The sequence below is a fragment of the Alosa alosa genome, chromosome 18, assembly GCF_017589495.1.
Source record: "Alosa alosa isolate M-15738 ecotype Scorff River chromosome 18, AALO_Geno_1.1, whole genome shotgun sequence".
In the NCBI taxonomy this organism is placed as follows: Eukaryota; Metazoa; Chordata; class Actinopteri; order Clupeiformes; family Clupeidae; genus Alosa; species Alosa alosa.
This window is the reverse complement of record NC_063206.1, coordinates 30,431,782-30,453,508: the sequence shown is the minus strand read 5'-3', so window position 1 is coordinate 30,453,508 and position 21,727 is coordinate 30,431,782. Positions and strand designations below refer to the sequence as shown.

The 21,727-nt window shown below is 38.7% G+C and overlaps 1 protein-coding gene across 1 annotated transcript in view; it reads right to left on the bottom strand.

Moving 5' to 3' along the window:
* The window catches only part of tm9sf3 (transmembrane 9 superfamily member 3), a 61,952-nt gene that overhangs the window by 17,030 nt on the left and 23,195 nt on the right, over nt 1-21,727 (bottom strand). The window contains exons 4-7 of the mRNA XM_048269136.1: nt 21,095-21,255; nt 20,196-20,273; nt 18,100-18,231; nt 4,603-4,769 (exon numbers count right to left, since the gene is read on the bottom strand). Of these exons, the coding sequence (XP_048125093.1) occupies nt 4,603-4,769; nt 18,100-18,231; nt 20,196-20,273; nt 21,095-21,255 (538 nt within the window). The remainder of the gene's footprint in view (nt 1-4,602; nt 4,770-18,099; nt 18,232-20,195; nt 20,274-21,094; nt 21,256-21,727) is intronic.

Sequence of the window (21,727 nt, the reverse complement as noted above, 5' to 3'; positions counted from 1 at the left end):
TGTTTCACTGTTCTGCATGCCTGTGACGGTAGCCATCTGCTCCGGATTGCCAGGTTGCCACTAATCAGAGTCTGATTCAGTCCACGTGAGATGGGAAAAAAGTTAGGGGAAACCCTAACTATTTCCTTGTGTAGTTAGAGCAGCTGGTGGATCTTTAGATGAAGTCATGCTGTCTCCTATGATGCGCATCATTGTAAATTAAACTCTGTTCCGGATATTTCCTACCATTGGTCTGACTGTCTTCATTCATCTGTGGTATCAAAATTACCATGGAAACCATGGAGGTTCTACCGAGACTAGCACTCTGGACTCTGAGTCCAGGGATCCAAGATTTTTCATTGATATGGACTGGATTTTTGCCAAAATTCAAACCTACTATGTATGATCAACACTCATGGGACAAATCACTCTTTGGGTGAGTACTATTGTTCCTTGTAGTACTATTGCTGTCCTTAGCTGGGCAAAGGGGGAATCTGTAGTCATCCTTTTGTTCTACAAAAATAGACAGAATGGGCAATAGTCTCTATGGACGTAACGGCTCTATCTCGGGCTTCTCTGAAGCTCTATTTGGGTGTTAATTACCCTACACAGGTGTTAATTACTCTATTCGGTTGTTAATATTCTATTTAGAATATTAATGACTATCGGGCGTTATGGCTCTATTCGCATGATAACTACTCTACTCTGGTTTTATTGACTCTATTCAGGTGTTGATACTCTAGTCGGGTATTAATGACTATCGGGCTTCTCTGAAGCTCTATTGGGGTGTTGTCAAAGGAGGAGGACTTACCCATCCCCTTGACAAACAACTCTAGGACCTCTGGACTAATTGGCTCTTATCAGGCATTTTGGCTCTAAAAGCAATATATGTGTCCCCAAAAATGTGTAAACTCACGTTGAGGCGACGCAGACCGCAAGGATTGTAATTGGTCAACTAGTCCTGTGTGTTGATAGCCGGTATTTCAAGCAGCCTACTGTGAACAACATGGTAGTTCACGGACATAAGCTTTGCAAATAAACAAAGACATATTTTGGTTACATGACAGGGTTATCCATTTGTAAAGTGTCTATTTGTCAGTAACGTTTTCAAAATTAGCACTTTGCCAGCAAGCAGTACCTTTTGGGCAGTTGTGGTAAAGTTTGCTTGCTAACATAAACTGGCTGGCAGACGCCTCGCAAATACCCTCAGACTTATTTTCTGGTTACAGCAACTAGCCCATTGGATTTTACTGTGTCTATTTCGATACTTTTTACAAAATCTAAGCAAGAAAAGGCCAAAAAATAAGATTAATATTTCAGCACAACAGTCTATGGGGTTTGCCATTCTGACTAGCGCTTCGGTGGTGAGCGATGCAGACACAGGCGACACAGAACTTCGAAGCCACACACACCCTAACTAGATGCAAAGCAACCCCAACGAAACTCCAGAAGGGTCACGACGCCGTAGGAGTGACAGCGTAGCTACAGCGTGGAGTTGACGCAGAAGCATAAATAAGCCTTCTAAAATTCATCACGCCACTGATTAAGAAAAACCTGGTCTATAGCTTAAGGCGCATATAAAACACAGCTGAAGAAGCACGGTCACGAGATGTAAGTTATGTAAATTATCACGGTTTTCGGTATTATCGCGGTATAAAAAGACGCAGAGTGGCTACATGATACAGTACACGTTTTGCGGTGAAAATGTTCCGCCTTTTAAAATCAGGTGTAACCTAATCCGTATCGCAGTTAAATCCATCAATTAGACAACAGAATCAGTAGGGTACCAGTTTTTTTTATTGTACCAGGTCTACTGTATGTCAAAAGCAGGCTTGGATGAAGCTGGGAAGGATTAAAACACACGGTTTCCACGCCGTGGTAATCAACTGCAATAATGATGATATTTGAAACGGTAATTGTTATCGTCAAGATTTTTATCAAGGTTTACCATTATACCGGTAATCATTACATCCCTAGCCACACCTTTAATGTCTATAAACTACACGCCTCAGACCATCCGTTTCTGACCGCCAAAATAGAGCCTTTGAAAGGGGGGCTTGAGGGTATTGGATTCAGAACTTATGATTTTGATACGTGGTTTATGTCCTGATGTTTTTGAGAGATGACTTGTTATATCATTCACTGAGGAGGAACACTGAGGCATATACTGCCTCCAAGCACCGATACTTACATTGGCATATGAGCTTACGATTGCGACGAACAATTGGCATCGTCTATGTTTTTTTCATTTTAGAATCGAAAGGTATCGCAAGTATCGGTTCTCATGACATTCCTAATACACACAGCCATACGGATATTTGTAAATGTTAATAATAATAATAATGACTGCCCTTTTTTCTTTCCCTCTTATGTGATGTCTGTTAATGTCTCGTTTATTATTACAGTGCATGAAAATCAGTGCATGTTATCCGAAGTCTTCTTCTTACCAAAATGTCTGCGTCTAATTCAGCTTTAACTGTTTAACGTAGAAACTTCATTCAAACTTTGTAACGTAGGTCTTTAAAAGGACACTTAAGCAATGTATTTTTCATTTTTGTAAACATTATACTTTTAGACATTAACAAAAAACAAGCTTATTTTTCCCCATTGACTTTGCATTAACATTATTTTTATTCCACATTTAATTTAATATTCCACATTATTCCATATTTTTGTTCCACATTTAAATTCATGTAGCTATTTATTACCTCTGAACTTATAAGTTTGTAATTAATCACTTTATTTTTTTTGTGTGTGTATGCGGGTAGGAGTTCGGGTAGGGGGTCCTGGCTTGTCTTAGACACAGGCAAGGGGGCCTTCAAGGAAAAAAGGTTGGGAAACACTGCATTAAACTATGTCCATCAACAGCCACTAAACTATCTGATCCTTTTGAGATATTAACAAAAAACAAGCTTTTTTTCCCATAGACTTTTCATTAGCATTTTGACATCATAAACTGTTTTGCAGTTTTAATTAAACTGATTTGCACCGGTATGAACTGTCAGCTGCTCAACTAGGCACCCACAAAGAGCCAATTAAACTGATTTGCACCTGTATCAACTGCCATCTGCTAATCAACATCCATTAAACTATTTGCCTATCAACATGCAGTAAAGCAGGGGTGTCAAACTCATTTTCATAGAGGGCTACATCATTGAATTTATAGGTTACTGAGGGCCACATAATCGGCATGTGCATGGTGCAACCATGAAATCGGAATTGCAGTATGGCTTATTCAAAATTGGTGTGAAATAATGGTCCTAACCACTTTAAAACAGTGTGGCTGAAATAAAAAAAAAAAACAGCCTACAACAGTAACATTTTCAAATTCAACTTCTAGGCCTATTAGTTTACAACTGATCAATATTCATTCATGGACTGACATTGATGAGCATAAACTGCAGTCAATAATGTGCATAACAATGTCCATAACACTTGTTTGTGCTCACCACTAAAATTAACTGTTGCTAAGAAAGGTACTGTGTGTGAGAGTGAGAGTGAGAGTGAGAGTGAGAGAGAGAGAGAGAGTGAGTGTGTGCTATGGAACGCACACCTACCCACCCCGGCAAAAACAAATTCATGCGTGTACAATATTTGTCCGTTTCCCGGTTTTAGGCCCGTGCATTGCAAAAAAAGTAGCCTACATAGCATAACAATATCCACATGCAATTTTACAACAACAACATCTACGAGGAGCTATTCATTTGGACAAATTGATACAGCCCTATAGCTAAACTTACCTTTAGTTTTGTTCTAGCGTATCGTGACGTCTGGCTTTAAACAGCTGTAATGCAGTCTAACGTTCTGACAACCACACCAATTGCCTACCATGTTCTTGCCCATCTGGAATAACTCCTCAAGCTTTGCTGCCTCAGTCCTTTCTGTTTTCGTTGCTTAAACTTGTGATATCCATGATGAGTAGCCTATGAGTTTGTGAATTAGCTCAACATTGTGTGCTGATAACCATATCTAGATAGCAGAGTAAAAGAAAACAACAAGTAGCCTAGTTGTGCCTGCGTGCGTATTCTGTCTCCTGCTCAAACAAAATGTGTGCGCGTTAATTTTGATAACGTGTTCACTAACTTTACGCGATAGAAAATTGTAAATAGCCTGATGGCATGCAGCTAATGGGATACTGTGCATAGTTGGTGGGCCAATTTGGTGTGATACACATTACACACACACACAAGGGAAGTTTTCTCTCGTTGTTGAGGGACTGATGTGCGGGCCGTTCAAAATCACCGTACATGGCCCGCGGGCCGTATGTTTGACACCCCTGCATTAAACTATCAGTCTATCAACAACTTTTACAGATTGTTTCATTCAACTTTTAAACAGTCTACTTTTACACTATCAACTTTCATTAAACTATGCATTATCTGTTTTAACTATATGATATTTTACGTCACAATTATTGCCTTTTCATGCACTGTAATTCCTTGGAATTGCATTTCTAGTTATTTTTTCCCCCTTAAGTCTATTAATGCCCGTCTTGGTGTTCTTGTCTTGTCCACTATTACACTTTCTATTTTCCCCCCCTTGTCCTTTGTGTGTGTATATCTGTACAAAAATGACTAAATTGTAAATAAATAATAAAAAACAATAGTAATGCAAATAACTTACTCTGTATACAAATCCCCAATCATGGCCACAACAATGACGATGAGAGACACAGAAAATATTTGACAGCCAGAGCCGATGAGCGAAGAAAACATCATGGGGTGACTTGATGGTCGAAACACATCACCATGAACCTGCTTCCATCCATACTCATCTCCAAGATCCCTGTCCTGTAAAAGGAAACCAATATAAATATGTGAACTATTTAAGTTTCAATTGTTGAGCAAAGAAAGTGAATGATTTGATGAATACATTTATTTCTGCATTGTATATATTGTTGTTTATAGTTTATAGGCTCAACATTAAACAGAGAAATTCTTTGGTCCCCTCTATTAAGAATTTACAGCTCCCATTGACTTCCATTCAACACATGTAAACAATGGGGGGCCGTAAATCGTTAAGAGGTGACCTAAGAATTTCTCCGGATAGCGTGACTGCGGTGCCGTTACGGCTTCAACACACAGTTGCGTTCAGTCAACGCATGCCAGTGGGTGTTCCCTACGGTAGCTATTGGTTTGATTGGTTGGTGCCGTCCGTCGATTGGCTTGATTGGCCGGTGCCGTCCGTCGGTGCAGCAACAGCTGAACTTCTCAACGCGAGCGACGGGAGAAACGCGACGCAACAGCCCACAATTCTGTTCGGCAACGGATGACGTGAACCCATGTAAAGTGAATGGGATGAGTCTCCAGCACTGCAACACACGCAATTGTGTGTAGGAGCCGTTAGGGGGGCAGTTGGTAAGTGTTCAGTCTTCTGTAATAAACTCCGGGTTCGCTAACTAGGTTGTTGGTGCTTCGTTTTAAGTGTAGAGACCCTAAGCAAGCTACTAAGCAAGAGGTTTGGTGCTGTTTTGAACAATGTTACTGGTTTAAAAAAAAAATGCTATTTGGGAAGCGTTTAGATTACTGTCGTTAGCTAATCCACCGTTTGCAATTTGGGGCTTTAGCATATACCAGGCCAAGCTCTGTAGTGGTTGATCAACGAAAATTACTGTCTCCACAGCTTATTTGATGCGTTTTAATTCAGAAAAACACCTTTGGGTCAATTTTTGCTGGATTACACTTTAAACTCGAAATTTTGAGAATAAAGTTGAAATGTCATGTCGACTTTAATTTCGACATGACAACATTAAACTCGAAACACAGTTCAAACATACAGTTTAAGCTATGTACACTTCCCACAACTCTAATATTTGACAATTATGAATGGTAGGCCTAATCTAACCCTTACAAGCCCGACCGGTCTAATTTCGTTAAAATTTTAACGATGACCAATCATCTAATATCTCAGCTGTCCAATGACTGATTTTATTTCTGAAATCTTCCCCGTAATGCTGACAACATAAGCTTCAATTTGATATGATTGGTTAAGGGGTTTATGGCGAAATGTTTTGGATACTTGAAGATGAGTCGAAAAAACTTTTCACTTCAGTCGCACATTTTAACATGGACCGCTAGATGCCACCTGCACCGTTGGAGTTTACCTCGACTGGAAACCACACAGCTGGATAAACTGAGGTAATTTTACATCGTTTCTAGTTATGGTTAATCTTAATTTGTAGTCATAAAATCATGTTATTTGACAGTAATATGCTTTCTCATCAGCGTCAACATTATGGCAGAACGGGGGCTAAGTGCATCGTCATGTAACTTTAGCTAGCTGCATTACTCTGAACTGCTTGCAGTATTCTCGTTTGCTTTTGATATCAGTTATTTTCATTTGACAGTTTCATTTAAAACCTGTTAGTATATAACCTGTAAGTAAGTTTGTTTTCTAGTACCAATTTGCTTGTTAGGTAAGCATTATATTGGCAAGTCAGTATAGCATACCAAAGCTGAATAAATCAATGGGCCGCGTTTCTAAGTTATGTTCTCTTACATGAAATAAGTTGGCGATATTTTTTACTCCTCTCAATATGTAGTTGTAGAAAACAAGATGTGAAATCACGGATTCTGTCAGAAATGTAGTGCTAATTAACGTATTGCCTCTCCCTCGGGTTGTTACCTGCTAGGCAGTTTGTAGTGAACTGTTTTACCTTGCTAACTTCTAAATGACAAACATCAGACGTGCTTGTCTCAACATTTTCTAAGATGGCATGACTTGATATTCTACTCTTCTCAATATGTAGTTTTATAGAAAACATGATGTGAAATCACATATTATGTCAGAAATGTCATTATTGCATTTAAGCAGTTAGTTACTAGGTGAAATGTAATCTGTCTTTATCTTAATGCCAGCCAGGCAATCAGATTTAGGGTAGCTAAACCCATGTGTAATAAAATTACTTTTCATACTTCTATATATTTTTTGAGTTACTCAAAATGCTTCAATAGTTTAGGCTACCTCTTCTTGTGTATGTATGTGCACACACACACACACACACACACACATCTGTAGTTTTGTGATTTTATTTTTTAAATTAATAAATGTATTACATTTGTATGATTTTACTGTTGTTTCAGATGGAGGATGACAAGACCTACACAGACCTCCTTGCAGGCCTGAAGAGGTAGCTGACTGCTGATGAGCTGGCGCTCACAATGTTGAAGACCATGTGAGGATGGAGGAAGAAGGTATAGATTTAGGTGGCGTCGTGTGGGGTGGTGTAGACTGCCACTAAAACACTGTGAAATAGACTTGTTATGTTGATTTTTATGTTGTTGTCCCAGGCATATGTGGTTTTACCAACCGGAACGGGTGGGAGGTTGTGCTTAGTAGGCCGTTGTATGCAAACACACAGTGCAGGGGCATGGGACGAAGAGACCCCAGAAGAGTTTCACAGTTTTCTGGGATTGATCATTGACATGGGACTTCACTTCCCTCCCTAATATCCATTGCTACTGGGGAACCAAGTCTCTGAAGGGATCAGGGAGCGTTGACCAAATGAGAAATACATATTGTGTACACTTTTTCTCCATTGACATTGCTGTTTCAGTAGTTTCTTATTATTTCAAGTTTGGCAATGCAGAATCTGGTGTTGAACCTAGGTTTGGTAGCTACAGCCAGAAAGACTTTGGTGAAAATCTATCACAACAGCTAGCAGGCATTTCCGTCAAAATTTCAGCCTCGCCTTCAGCTGCTCCAACTACTACTCTTTCGTCCTTTCATCAAGTACATATTCCTGTACAGCAGGAGCCAAAGAAAAATTGTTGACTTTGTTATAAAAACAATACATAATAACACTAAAGTAGCTTGTATGGCCTGGAGTTTAGCGGTAGGTGACTGCTTTTTTGGTAAACAAAATTGCTGTCAGATTTGGCATTCTACAGAAGGGGATGCGTTTCGTTATGAGTCATAGGTCTTCTGTGTTTAACCTTCAGGTTCCCCACCCCACCTTTCCCTATCCTCCTCTGTGTGTGTGTGAGTTTGTGTGTATACGTGTGTATGTGTTTATTCTCAACAGGCTTGTTCTATGTTATCCACTTTCAAATGTTTAGACACATTGATTTTTGAGTGATGTTGAAGTTGATGGTATTCCTAGCTTTTCATAAGTAATACATTTTATAGATGTATATCATTTTCATATTACACTATACCTTATTTATATAAGGAAGTTGTTGAATCAAATGTATTCTATGTCTCTATTCAGAATTGATCTTCAATAAATATACAGTATACTTACTTCCTGTATTACTGGTAAGGTACATGTTTTTCTTTTATACATCATTATTGTTGACTGTAGCATTTGCTTATATACAAATAAATGGTTTATTCTGATGGACCAAATAAATCTAAACCATTGTGTCTGACTTCATTATTAGTTTTATGCATACTTTTATGTTTTTGGTGAGAAAGAGAATTCTGTCAACATTCTAAATCCGTTTACTGCATTTTTTACACTTATCACTTAATTTATCATAACTTTTGAAAGGTTATTGATATTCCAATTCAGTCTTTTTGTTAAATAGCCCACAACTTGCTGAACATGTCATACACTCTATATTTTTCTCTATCTCGTATAGAAATATGATGAAAATTCATTTTTATCGCTAATGAAATTCAATTTTAACAATTAAGGTATACATTTGGAGAGGATTTTCAAGACTGTTCATTACTAGATCAACATTACCATATGTATTTTACATCATTTGATAGAACTGACCCTTCTGATTACAATGGTATGTATATCCCATTGATGGTATGTATTATACTCAAGAAATACGTTTTTTTGTGTAAGGAGGTCATCCAGCACCAAAAATGGAATGTTCGGCACGGGCACGAAAGGGTTAAATAGGCGTTATTTCAGATAGATTGCTGCTACGTCTTGGTGAATGTCCTCATTGCCATCATCGTGAAGCGCGTATATCTCGCAGTTATGGAAATACCATGCACTGCCATTTATATAGCTAGAATAATACATGTTTCCAATGATATAATGTTTCTATAAGTACACAATGTTATTTCCAATGATACTGTTTTTATAGTACAAAATGTTATTCTTACGTGGGTAAGGCCACCGCACATCCAAATAAGAGCCCTTCATGACCCACAGGCCATCAGTCTCCATAGGTTAACATGGCAAAACTCATTTTTCTAAAACTGCTTTTCCATAGCTCACCTGCATAAAATATAGTATAAACATAGATATGTGTGCATACTTAGAATACAATGGGGCTGGCCTGGTCGGGACGGCAGCTTCATATGTCCCTCCATAGACATTCAGCAATAGCCTGTTTTGCATCCATTACAAACATGCAATGTGAAAGTCGGGGATTGGGGAGAGCATTTAGTAGTCTAGGCTAATAAGCTTGAAGTCGAATCTTGAAAACACATGAAAAACACTCTCTAATAATAAAATAAAGACATAAACCGCTAATTAGGGCCGGAGCACCGAAGGGCGCAAGGCCCTATTGTTTTTGTAAGGATTATTATACTGGGAGAGCAGCTTCACAGAAGAGAACTTCTGACGGCAAATTTGAGGAAAAGTTGGTAAACCACCTTTCTTACCTAATTTGAGGGTGCTGATTCTGAATATTTTTTATGTCTGAGTTCTAAGCCACATAATCAGCATTTTAACATAAAATAGCGATTTTATTTGCTTATTTTTCCCTAAATTGGGTTGATTTCAAAAGTAATCACTAAAACCAAATAAAAGTGTTCTCTAAATACATGTCTGAGCATTAAAGAACCCATACTATAGTTTATTAATGTATTTAATAGGAACATGATTACAGTTAACATGTAATAAACTCCGAAATTCTAATCAAAACACAACCATATTTTTATTGCTAACATAGTGAGTCACTCATGTGGTGTTTAATGCATTTCATCACAATAACAAGTTGCACAGATAACCTTCAACTCAGAATATATCCTACAGTACATATGAACTTAGATAGCTGGAATAAGCCTAATGCAGAACTGCATCTACCATTAGCAACAACCGACAAGTAAAAAACATTTTACTTCTAGTAACACTGGATTTAGTATGTGTGCTTGCCTCCATACTAGTGCTTGATAATGTGCTCTTCTAATATGCCATTGAGCTGCATCACTTGTTGGTGGTATGCCTCCAATCCTCGACATCTAGAAAACAGAGTGGCTCTGGCATAGTGTTGTCATGATACCAAAATGATGACTTCGATACAATACCTGCCATAAATATCCTGATACTCGATACTGAAACGATATCCAAATCCAAAATATCTGGAAAAGAAAGGATGCAGGCCTCCTCCAAGTGTATTGAGTCATTTGTGTTGAATTTGGTGCACTTTGGTTAAATTCTGGGTTTTAAAGTAGGCTAGATCAAGGTCAGTGTTCAAATTACTGCATGCAAATCACTTAATGCTATGCAGAAGAGCCTAATCTTATAGCCATCTGATGTAGGCTACCCTAGGCCTTCCCGTGTTTCTGGGATTTCTTTGACAGTTGCAAAGGGAAATAAGTGAAGATAGTCTTTGCTCCCAGTGTATTAATAAGTATGTTTCAACCACTCAGGTCTTAATCAGATAGGCCTACACCATTATCTGTTGCAATAGCTGTGTGCATTTCTACATTAGGTCTATTTATTTGATAGTCAACATCATTTGCTACCACAAAACAAATAACAATACAACCTTTCCTGCATACAGATGTGCTGCAGTCAGATGAGTGTCCTAGACATAGCTAGATCTTGAGCATTTATTACCAGTGTTGAATGAGCAATTTTTGCAGTGATTATGCACATTGCTAGACAGCACTTGAGTGAGGATAGACTTATTTCCACTTCACAAATAACCATCGCTATCTGCAATAGCTACAGTACAGGGACATTAATCAGTTCATAGCTGAGGATTTGTCCTAGGTCCACTTCCCTTTCAGCATCATATGCAGTGATGATGCACTGGAGAATGTTTCTTTTGGTTGCACTATAAAGGATATCTTGTCTAAATTTTTTGCAAATAATGCAATCTCCATAGCACTCTTCAAACATGCACACTCTTCCATTTTTCTGCATGGCTGGAATTAGTGCTGGGCGGTATACCGGTTCACACCATATACCGGTGTATATTTTTGTTATGATAGGATTTTTTTAATATACCGCCATATTTTATTACACAGCGTTTGGAACGCCTACCGCCCAGCGACAGTGTTTCAGGCGGGACTTTTTTGCCACGACGACGATGGTGCCACTCGCGAGGCATAGTGAGGGTAAACACAAAACACCTTAAGTTTTTCCCCTGAAGAATGACTCTTAATTTCTCCTTAGGTAGGGGGTTTATTTAAGGGTGTTGCACAGAATACCTTAAATTGTTTCTTTAGTTAAGGAAAAACGTTAAGGGATACTGCATTGAACGGGATTTACCGTCACGAAAATTCTATTGAGATTGTTCAACAGCTGTAACTAGCTGGCTAGTAGGTGATAGCAACGTTAGTTAGCAACCCACCGAACACAGTGAAGTTTAATGTTCTTATCATTCATCTCACCTTAAGAATATTCGCTGAAATTATCCAGGTAGCAAGTAAAGCATATTATAGACATGCACTGAGCAATACTAGCTGGCTAGTTAGAAATGATCCTGACGGTCATCAGTGCACCAAAACAAACTTTTTTGTTAATGTTTTGCCTAGCTAACCGAACCGAAGCTCATGGCAGGCTAACAAGACATCCACATCAAGTTAACATTAGCCTACCACTAACGTCATGTAAACCACACAGTAACATTAAGGCATGTTTCTGATAGGCCTATTTGACAGAGTAAGCATATTAGCAGAGAGGTTTTATTTTAAATTGTATAATTTTCAAAAAAGTATAATTATTGCAAGTTGCACTACTTTTTGTATTGGTTTTTATACAAGATGTTTGTGAAATTTGCACAGTAAAAGTTCTGTATTTTGACAGCAATTGTCTTTGCATTCTGATTAGATTCTTCATTAGAATCAGGAGTGGCTCTTTGTAAACAGCATCATTTTCTGGGGCCATGCAAAACTGCATTAGCCTACCACTAGTGTGGAGTTATTCTACATCATGACAGTAAAATAGACCAGCCTTAGTCAATGTACTGCAGCAATTCCTCTCTCAACCTGTAGAAAATGCTGTGAACATCTGATTATGCATGAAAAAAAAAAATACCGTCATATACCGTGAAACCGTAAGAATTTTGAAAAATACCGTGATATACATTTTTGGTCATACCGCCCAGCACTAGCTTGAATTTGAATGATAGGAAAGAGCACCAGTGAGATGTTTTAACTAGGCAAGCACAGTCGCCTTTACAGTAAAAAAAAAATTACAGTGTAAATCCTCTGTAAAGACTGACTGTCCTTGCCCTAAAGACTGTTCATAAGAGTTTGTGACAAAGGACTTTCTACTGAAAAATTAGCAGTCACCTACTATTCTATCAATTTATTAGGAATCTATTTTGTTTCAAAACGTCATACTGAATTTTAGCTATTATTTCAATTCATATTTTAGCTCATTTTCATTTGCTACTTGAGGGTCATTGGGGTAATTCCTGTCCTATCCTACAACATATCTGATACATAAAGAGTATATTAATGCCTTATTTTTTGCAATTCCTATGATATCTGATGGCAAAACCAAAAAGTATGTGAATTAGGCTAATTAGCAAGCTTAAAACTCAAAATTGAGCTTGGTAAACAAAATGTTTGAATTCAGCACCCTCAAATTGTGAGATATAGACCCTTTACTGACTTTTCCTCAAATCTGCCAACAGGACTTTTTCTGAACCTTTGTTAGCCATCTGCTCTCCCTCTATTATTAGGGCCCGAGCACCGAAGGGCGCAAGGCCCTATTGTTTTTGTAAGGATTATTATTATTCCACTTTTTTGCTTTCCTGTTTTTGAGGTGGTTAACATGGTCGAAAACTCTTGAAATTTGGCACACACGTCAGGTGTCACGCATCGCAGTTAGGTACAAGAGCTTGGCCCTGGCTATGGCCCAGAGACTCTCTAGCGCCCCCTTAGGTGACTGATCCCGTGGTTGGCAAATATTTTGAGGTGGTTAACATAATCGAAAAGTCTTGAAATTTGGCACACACATCAGGTGTCACACAAAGCAGCTAGGTAAAAAAGCTTGGCCCTGGCTATGGCCCAGAGACTCGCTAGCGCCCCCTTATATGACTGATCCCGTGGTGGGCATATACTTTCAGCTACACACACCAAATTTGGTAGGTGTCTGTATCTCTCCAAGATGAACGACTTTCGTATGTACAATGCATTAGCCACGCCCAACAGGAAGTGAGGTATTGGGATTTTGTGCAGACTAATATGTGATGAAATATGTGATGAATCATGATGCCAAAAGAGGTGCTTCCCATGAATGAAAACACATGAAATTTGGCACACACATCAAGTGATGCAGTGAAGAGACAGGGATAAAAGCTTGGCACCGGGCGTTGCCCAGGAACTCCATAGTGCCCCCTTATGTCACTGTGATTTGTGGTTGGCATATAGTTTTAGATACACACACCAAATTTGGTGGGTGTATGTAACTCCCAAAAACAAACAACTTTTGTATTAACATGCCATTAGCCACGCCCACAGGAAGTGAGGTAATTGAGATTTTGTGCATTGTGGACATGATCAATTTTAACGCATTCTCCTAGACGGTTGATCCGATTCATGTCAAAGTTGGTATACATGACCTTGCTCCTGATTATAAATTGTGAAGCTTTTTTTTATATGTTGTAATTTGACGAAATGGCGAAATTATTAATTTTAATACCCTTCCACATAAACAATAAATGTGTCATAAATCACCATGCATGGCTTGAAATGTTTTAAATTTCACAGGTCATTGAAGACCATGTTAATGATAATATTCACATGCCCATAATGCATGTTTGGCATAGCGCCAACTGGCAACAGAAAGAATGACAATTATACTGATGTCATTTGATCAATTTGAACATACTCCTCCTAGACGGTTTGTCAGATTCATTTGAAATTTGGCAAATATTATGCCAAGATGTCACTGATGTTAAATTGTGAAGGGATTTTTGATATGTTGTAATATGACACCTAATGGGCCTGCCTGGCATAGCGCCACCCCCTGGCCAAGTAGGAAATGTGCCAGAAATGGACAATGCCTTAAGTGATTGATCTGAAACTTTATAAAATATTGGATATCATTATTGTGATGATATTCACACATATAATTCACATGCCTAGCATAGCGCCACCATCTGGCCAAACAGGAAATATGCCAGAAATGCTCTATGCTTTGAATGAATGGTCTGAAACTTCTCAGGTTAATAGATATTATAATTATGATGATATCCAGAGACCCTATGGGCCTGCCTGGCATAGCGCCACCACCTGGCCAAGCAGGAAAATGTGCCAGAAATTGGTAATGCCTATATTGGTTGATCTGAAACTTTGCAAAATATTGGATATCATTATTGTGATGATATTCACATGTGTAATTCAAATGCCTAATATAGCGCCACCATCTGGCCAAAAAGTGTATCAGAAATGTTATTTGCTTCAAATGAATAATCTGAAATCTCTCAGGTTAATTTATATTATGATTATGAGGACACACAATGGGCCTGCCTTGCATTGCGCCCTCACCTGGCCAAGCAAGTAAATGTGCCAGAAAATAACATACAAAAACAAATAGCACACACATCAAATATGTACATTTTACAAATACACCACGTCGGTGCTTTGTTGGATTCTGAAATGTCACGGGTTGCGGCCCGCAGGTGCTCGGGCCCGCCATTACCGCTTGCGGCTATATTGAAGTTTACTTTTCACGATCGAATTTATCGACTGTAACTCCCGTGATAAAAGGATGCAACAGGAAAGTATTTGGCTGAGCAACGGAGGTTCATATGTTCTATATTTTGTCTAAATGATGTCTGTCTATCGTTATTGCACTCAAAGAAAACTGGGATGTTTCGTTCGTCCTCCTTTTCAATCGCCCTGGTTGTAGCCTACCCTTTGGAGCGGTCGCTCTCCAAACTAGTTCTGATGAATATGTCAAGATGAGATGTCGAGAATAAAGTCAATATAATATGTCAACTATATAACTTTATATGTCAAAGACACACATCCATTCTTTTCTGCTAAATTGCTCCGGAACTGTTCGTCGCAGCGAGACCTTTATTGCGTGACAGAGCAGAAGTGGGGCTTTCCAACGAGACTTGTCGGTACGATCAAGTATGCAAACTTAAAAAAAAAAAAATACTGAAATTAAATCAAATTGCATCATATTAACAATCTATAATGCTCTGCATTCATCTGTGCACCCATTACTCTCGTTTGAATCACTCGCAAACTCATGATTGCATAGATGTCACGCATGTCAGATGAAAGAGACACAGAGCTATCCATTGATACCAAGCACATCTTTCTGAGTCAATGGGATCACATCATAAAAACAGACAAAGTGATAGCCAAAGAATAACTTATTTTAGCTCAACCTAGCAGTGCGCACCCATTACTCTCGTTTGAATTACTCGCGAAGCCATGATCGGATAGCCTAGAAATCTAGACGCACCCTAAATTAATTTGCTCAGCCTGTACGTGTAGTATCAAACCATAGGGATTTCTATTGGCTGACGCCATGGACTTTGGAGGAGTTGGACTTTTTCTTTGAAAGTTGAGCAACACAATGCACTTAAGTAATTCCTTTCGAAGAAGGATGTATTTGCCGTTTTGCCGACCGGATACGGATATGGTCGTAGCGCTGGCCTATTGCATGCCTAGGCAGTTTGAAAGACAATTCTCTGCCCGCCCCTTGGATTAAGCAAGGTAAATGGTTCGATTCCAGACTATACATTTCAATGATATAGGATTGCCCGCCAGGCTAATGATCGGATAGATATGGTGCGCAAAATAATAACTTCATATAGCTCCACCTACCCCACATTTTCAAGTGTTTCTCTATGGCAAAGCATATTCATAATCCGGTTGAGATCCTAGCAAATCCCTGCATGGTATCCAATTCAAGGCTCACATTGCACCCCAATTTGTTCGACAAAGAAACATGTTTTTGCCTTTACTTTGTTCATTGCCGTAAAAAGTTGTGAATCGTCATGAGTGCACACACAGGCTAAAGTGCAAACTCAGGTCAGATTAGTTCGTGCCAGATTTGGAGCGCAGAAATCGTCGCTAAATAAAAAAAAAAAATGGTGAGTATTTTTTGCCCTGACTATATGTCTTATCCTGCAAATAAAAGTGTCGCAGTACCTGCCATAATTCAGCCGCCAATACAAAAATATACTCACCATTGATGCTTAGCGGGTCCTAATTTCGAGCCCTGACTATATGTCTTATACTGCACCACCTGTCTGGATACTGTGTCACATTGCACCTTTCTGCCTTTTTGTACTTCTGGTTAGACGCAAACTGCATTTTGTTGTCTCTGTACTTGTACTCTGCACAATGACAATGAAGTTTAATCTAATTAGTGTTAGAAAAAAAGTGCCATAGAAAAAAACTATATCGGTCGACCTCTAATTCATATGTGGACAATTTTCTAGATACCCTTACAGCTCATTGAAACAATGTTTCATTCCTCCTGAAAAGTGATGAAATTGAAAGCAATTAGATGGAATTTGTTACAGATTGATCATTTTGATGAGGAAATGAGTTCAGTATTACAACTACATTACCCAAAATGCATTACCAGAATACTTGGCTTGATGGTAGTTGAGTTTGAGGTGCTATGTATTTGCTGGCTAGATATACAGAACTAGGGATCGAACGATGTGTTTTTTTCAGGGCCGATATCGATATCAATTATTACCAAAACAGGAGGCCGATAACCGATATGTAAAACCGATATGCGAGTTGTCAAAAAGGGGGGTAAGGTAGTAAAGGCGATATGCTGCAAAAAATTAATTCAAAAGCATTTAATTATGCAAACTTTTCTTTCTTCTTTTGATACACAATTGTCTATCACCTTGCATCACTTGCAAGTGTAAATCCTGTGTATCATGTTAATCCAAGAGCTAAGTGATAGCAATTATTTTCATAGACTAGGCCTACACAATGGGCTATGTGCTTGTTAAGGGACCGGTCACAAAGAGGATGATTTGCCATCGTGTGTGAGTGCACGAGAGAGGAAGAGGAAGAGGTGCATGCGTGATGGCAAGTGTTACGGTTGAATAGTTTAACAAAACAGTTTTAAAATAGTTCTTAGGCTATTTAAGTATGCAATGTGTCCATGTGTAGGCTACAAGCTACACTTTTGAGAGCCTAAAGGTCAGGACGCGATAGTTCAGGTCGGATTAAATTACGGTTGGCCCTAGGTGCATGTTGTCTTTTCTGACAGTCCGTTTCAAAAAGTAGACTTTTTGACGTTCGCTATCGCAAAATGTAGGACTTGTCTGTACTATGTCCGCCGTGGTGTCCCGTTATTCACAATTAACGAACGAGGGGGAGGCAGAGAACTCCCGACATGCAGCACCCGAGTTTGTAGGCTAACTAGTAAACAGCATCAGTAACGTGCATCAATCGGAAATTCGCTAAATGAAGGAAGTGGGTGCTTTACTTATTGATCCGGATCAAAGAGACAATAGCTTACAAAGTGGTGTTTTTGTAACTTCAGTGTAGATGATTGTGATTCATTGCAACTTCACCAATGTAGGCTACCTTCCTTACCTTCAAAAATAGCTCCGCACAGCTGAAGCCCAGTCTACAGTCTGCCCCAGTGAGAATCCTAAACTTTGTCTGTGTTCAGTCTTCGATCCTGATTGGCTGCATTCGTGCTAACTAACAAATCAGACGGTGTAGTGGGCGGGACAATGCTCTTGACCACAGAGTAGCAAATGCAGGGAGTGAGAGACGCTTTACAGACAAAGTAGCTGTTTCATTCTTTATCCATTTCAATATCGGCTTATCGGTGGAAAAAATGACCGATACCAATTATTATAAAAATGCTAAATATCGGCCCTAATAATCGGCCACGCCGATAATTGGTCGATCCCTATACAGAACACTGACGCTTGCAGTGAGAAATACATACATATTTCACTCCAGTTTATGCTACCTTTTTGTGAATTGTATAAATGAGAGCCCAGGTTCCCAAGAGGGTGAAAAATGGCTTACCATGTCATCCATCTCTTCTTCTTTACTGTATCTTGCATAGTCTTTCCTTAGCGTCCTCATCAAAATCATAGACACCAAACCAACCAGGAAAATTACCATCATGAAGGAGTTGAATATTGAAAACCAGTGAATCTATTACAAAACAAACAGATACACTGGAGATTAGTAAGGGTGGAACAAAATATAGATAAAGCAATTATTGTATAACACGTTTCGTTATCGATTAGGGGCGTCACGATTATCCAAATCCTCAATTTGATTTCATTTTCAATTTTTTATTATTATTAATACTATTATTATTACTACTATTAATGCATTTCTTACGTTGTTTACTTATTTGCCTTATTTCCAGTTCTGTTTTGGGGGACTTTTATACATAGAACACATTAAACATAGACGTGAAGTGAAACAACATAATTTGATTGTTTCAGTACACTCCAAAGAGACAAAAGGTGAGTGTTCATAGAATGCTGCACTTATGAATGTGCATTTTATGCATCAAAGTAATTTTGGACTGTAACTAAAACTTATTGAGTAAGTCGAGTAAGTTAGTGTTAACTAACGTCAATGAACTACAAAATACTTCTATACCGTGATTTCAGAGTAGCAGGAGAGGCTTTGAGTTCCATTTGTTTTTGTTTTTTTAACTGGCTGCTGCTTCTAGTTAGAGGAAATAATGTTGACACGCCACTGTGTGTGAGTGTGTTTTTGCCTCTTGGCATGCATGCTGGACTTGATATTTGGGGTGTGGCTACATTGTCGATTCTACCAAAGTTCTTTTTTAGGCAAGTCCCTCCACTCGGTGGCCATATTGTAACGCTTTTTGGGCACTTATCGGGCATCTATTTCTGCAGAAATGTGCATGCCTAAGGCTTCACGACACACGAGATCACAGCATGATTGGCACGATGTATTTACAACACACCACATGATTGGCACAATGTATTCAAATGTCAACTTTTTTGCCGCGGAAGGGGCGGGATACGTGTAAACAACTGCCATATTGGTGTTAAAAAATCCTCCATAGAAATGCATAGAGTTAGTTTGTGAGTGTTGTGTCTCCTCCTTAGAAAGTCTCTGATTCTACCTTTGACGTCGAAATTCGAGCTTGAGATGCATCTTCGATCAATTTTCAACTTTTCAAGACCGAAATCGTGACACCCTTATTATCGACACACTGGTGCCAAATATTGATATAATTTATTTACTATCTTTTTAAAATATTGTTTGGCTTTTTTTCCGCATTAAATCTGATAGGACAATGAAGAGAGTGACAGGAAGCAAGTGGGAGAGAGATGGGGTGGGATCAGGAAATGACACAGATCAGACTCGAACCCATGGGCATGTAGACCCGAATATGGTATAGGGGATTCCAGGCTCCTTGGAAAGACATGAGAATGCATCATGCAAGTAAGCCCACTCAGCTAATTATCATTTAAGTACACTTATGACTATAAACAAATAATGAATTACTCTAATTAAGATTTGTCATTTACTAGTATTCTTCCTTTCAATCCAACCAGATTTTCTAATAGTCAAAGAGGACGGGTGCATCAACAGTGGTAATGTTACCGTCTGACAACAGATGACAATATTCCATTCCCAAACCCGCCGTTGTGAGTCTCTGTCGCTTTGGATAAAAGCACCTGCTAAATACCTGTCAACTTTAACATTAACTTCAGCTACCTGTTGAACTCAGTCAGCCTTAGAAGACCGCATATTCAGCAATATTTCAGAAATATAAAAACAATTCAATTTCATATTGAATCCTAATTCTGATCACACCACTGTGATGGTAGCACTAAAGGAGAAATCCAACGATTTTTCACATAGATCTCAGATCTCGTGTTGATGTCCTCAGAGTGTGCGCTTGCAACTGGTTTATCTATCAGGTTGGGCTTAGAACACGGAGTTAAGACCGGCGTTGATTAAAACCAGGCGTGAGCCCTGTTGGTGCAACCGGCCCCAGGGGCTTAAAAATAATAAAATAAAAAACACTAAGACTAGAATGCACAAAAGTACTCAGACAACACCATTACATAGTATATTTTAAGGATATGAATGGTGTTCCCAGGAATGTAAAATAATTCACTTACTCTATGTTGAAAAAAGGATGGGTCAAGGTATTTATCGAATCGGTCCTCAAATTTGACATCAGACTTCTTCCATTTTACCTAGAGCAAAAGCAGTGACAGCGTTAACGAGGCATTGCACATACAAATGGGTTTTGAGCAGTAAATTAAGACATTGTAGTGTGATGAAACATCAACATTGGCAAATCCTTACAAATGTACATGTTTAATTCAGGGATGAATTCCTTGTTGACAGGGACAACAAGGAGGCGGACATCCCCAGCCCCCCCCCCCCCCCCCAAATTCCTTATTCTACTGCTCTTCATACTATCCATCCTGCACGTATTCTTAATACTTTTATAATGCTACTGTATGTGCACTACAATGGTACTGTTACCACACTGCACATAGCTGTACATACCTGTCTATATGGTTCATACTGAATATCCATATTTATTCTGTTTTTCCTCATAATATATTATGTTAATACACTGCATCTATATTATTCTTACTACTACTAAATTGTTACTGCTACTACATTGCACATATCTGTACATGTTGTTCAATCATTGTTCATACATTGTTCATATCTCAAAGTAACTGCTAATACACTGCACATATTTATATCTAATTTATATTACTCTAAACCACCTTCAGTAAACCAACCGTATACTACTGTCTACACTGCACTATATTTCTTGTTCTGCCTATGCACCACCTATCTATACTTTGTATATCACATTGCACTTTTCTGCTTTTTTGTACTTCTGGTTAGATGCAAACTGCATTTCGTTGGCTTTGTACTTGTACTCTGCACAATGACAATAAAGTTGAATCTAATCTAATTGGACATTTAGGTCCAGCAACCTTTTGATATGTTCTCAACTGAGTATATGTCATCATGGACACTGGTATTTACTCACAGAGTATGACATAGCAATCCTTGTGTTAGGCACCAGCTTAACTTTCCCCTCACTGGTCAAGTTGACATCAACAATCCTGTCACCATTGAACCCAATTTCCAGTTTCTTATAAGTCCAGAGGTAATGATCTTCTCCATTCTCATCAGCTTCTCCAACAATACCTGCTTAAACAAAGTACATCTACTGAAGGTTTGGTAATATTATTTAGCTTAAAGGAGAAATCGGCCGATTTTTACCTGAATCTTGATCGCGAGATGTCAGAGTACTGTCGATAAGGAAAAAAACTACCAACACTGGTGGTAGCAAAATGGAGTTGCTGCAGCTAATGGCCAGAGCTCCCAGTTAGCTATAATACCAGTTTTGGGGCCATGTTCTAAAGAGTGCTGTCGTGCCTCTTAATAGACATAAAATGCAATTAAAATTTCTGTGCAACATGAACAGAGCCCTTACGTGACAAGATGCATTTTCAACTCATACATTGCGAAGAAACCATTTAAATTCAAAGTTTGTACTGTGACCTACCTCTTTAAACGGTTTCTTCACAATGTATGAGATGAAAACGCATCTTGTGGTCACGTAAGGGCCCTGTTGCACAGTTTCACGTTACACCGAAATTTTAAATTGCATTTTGTG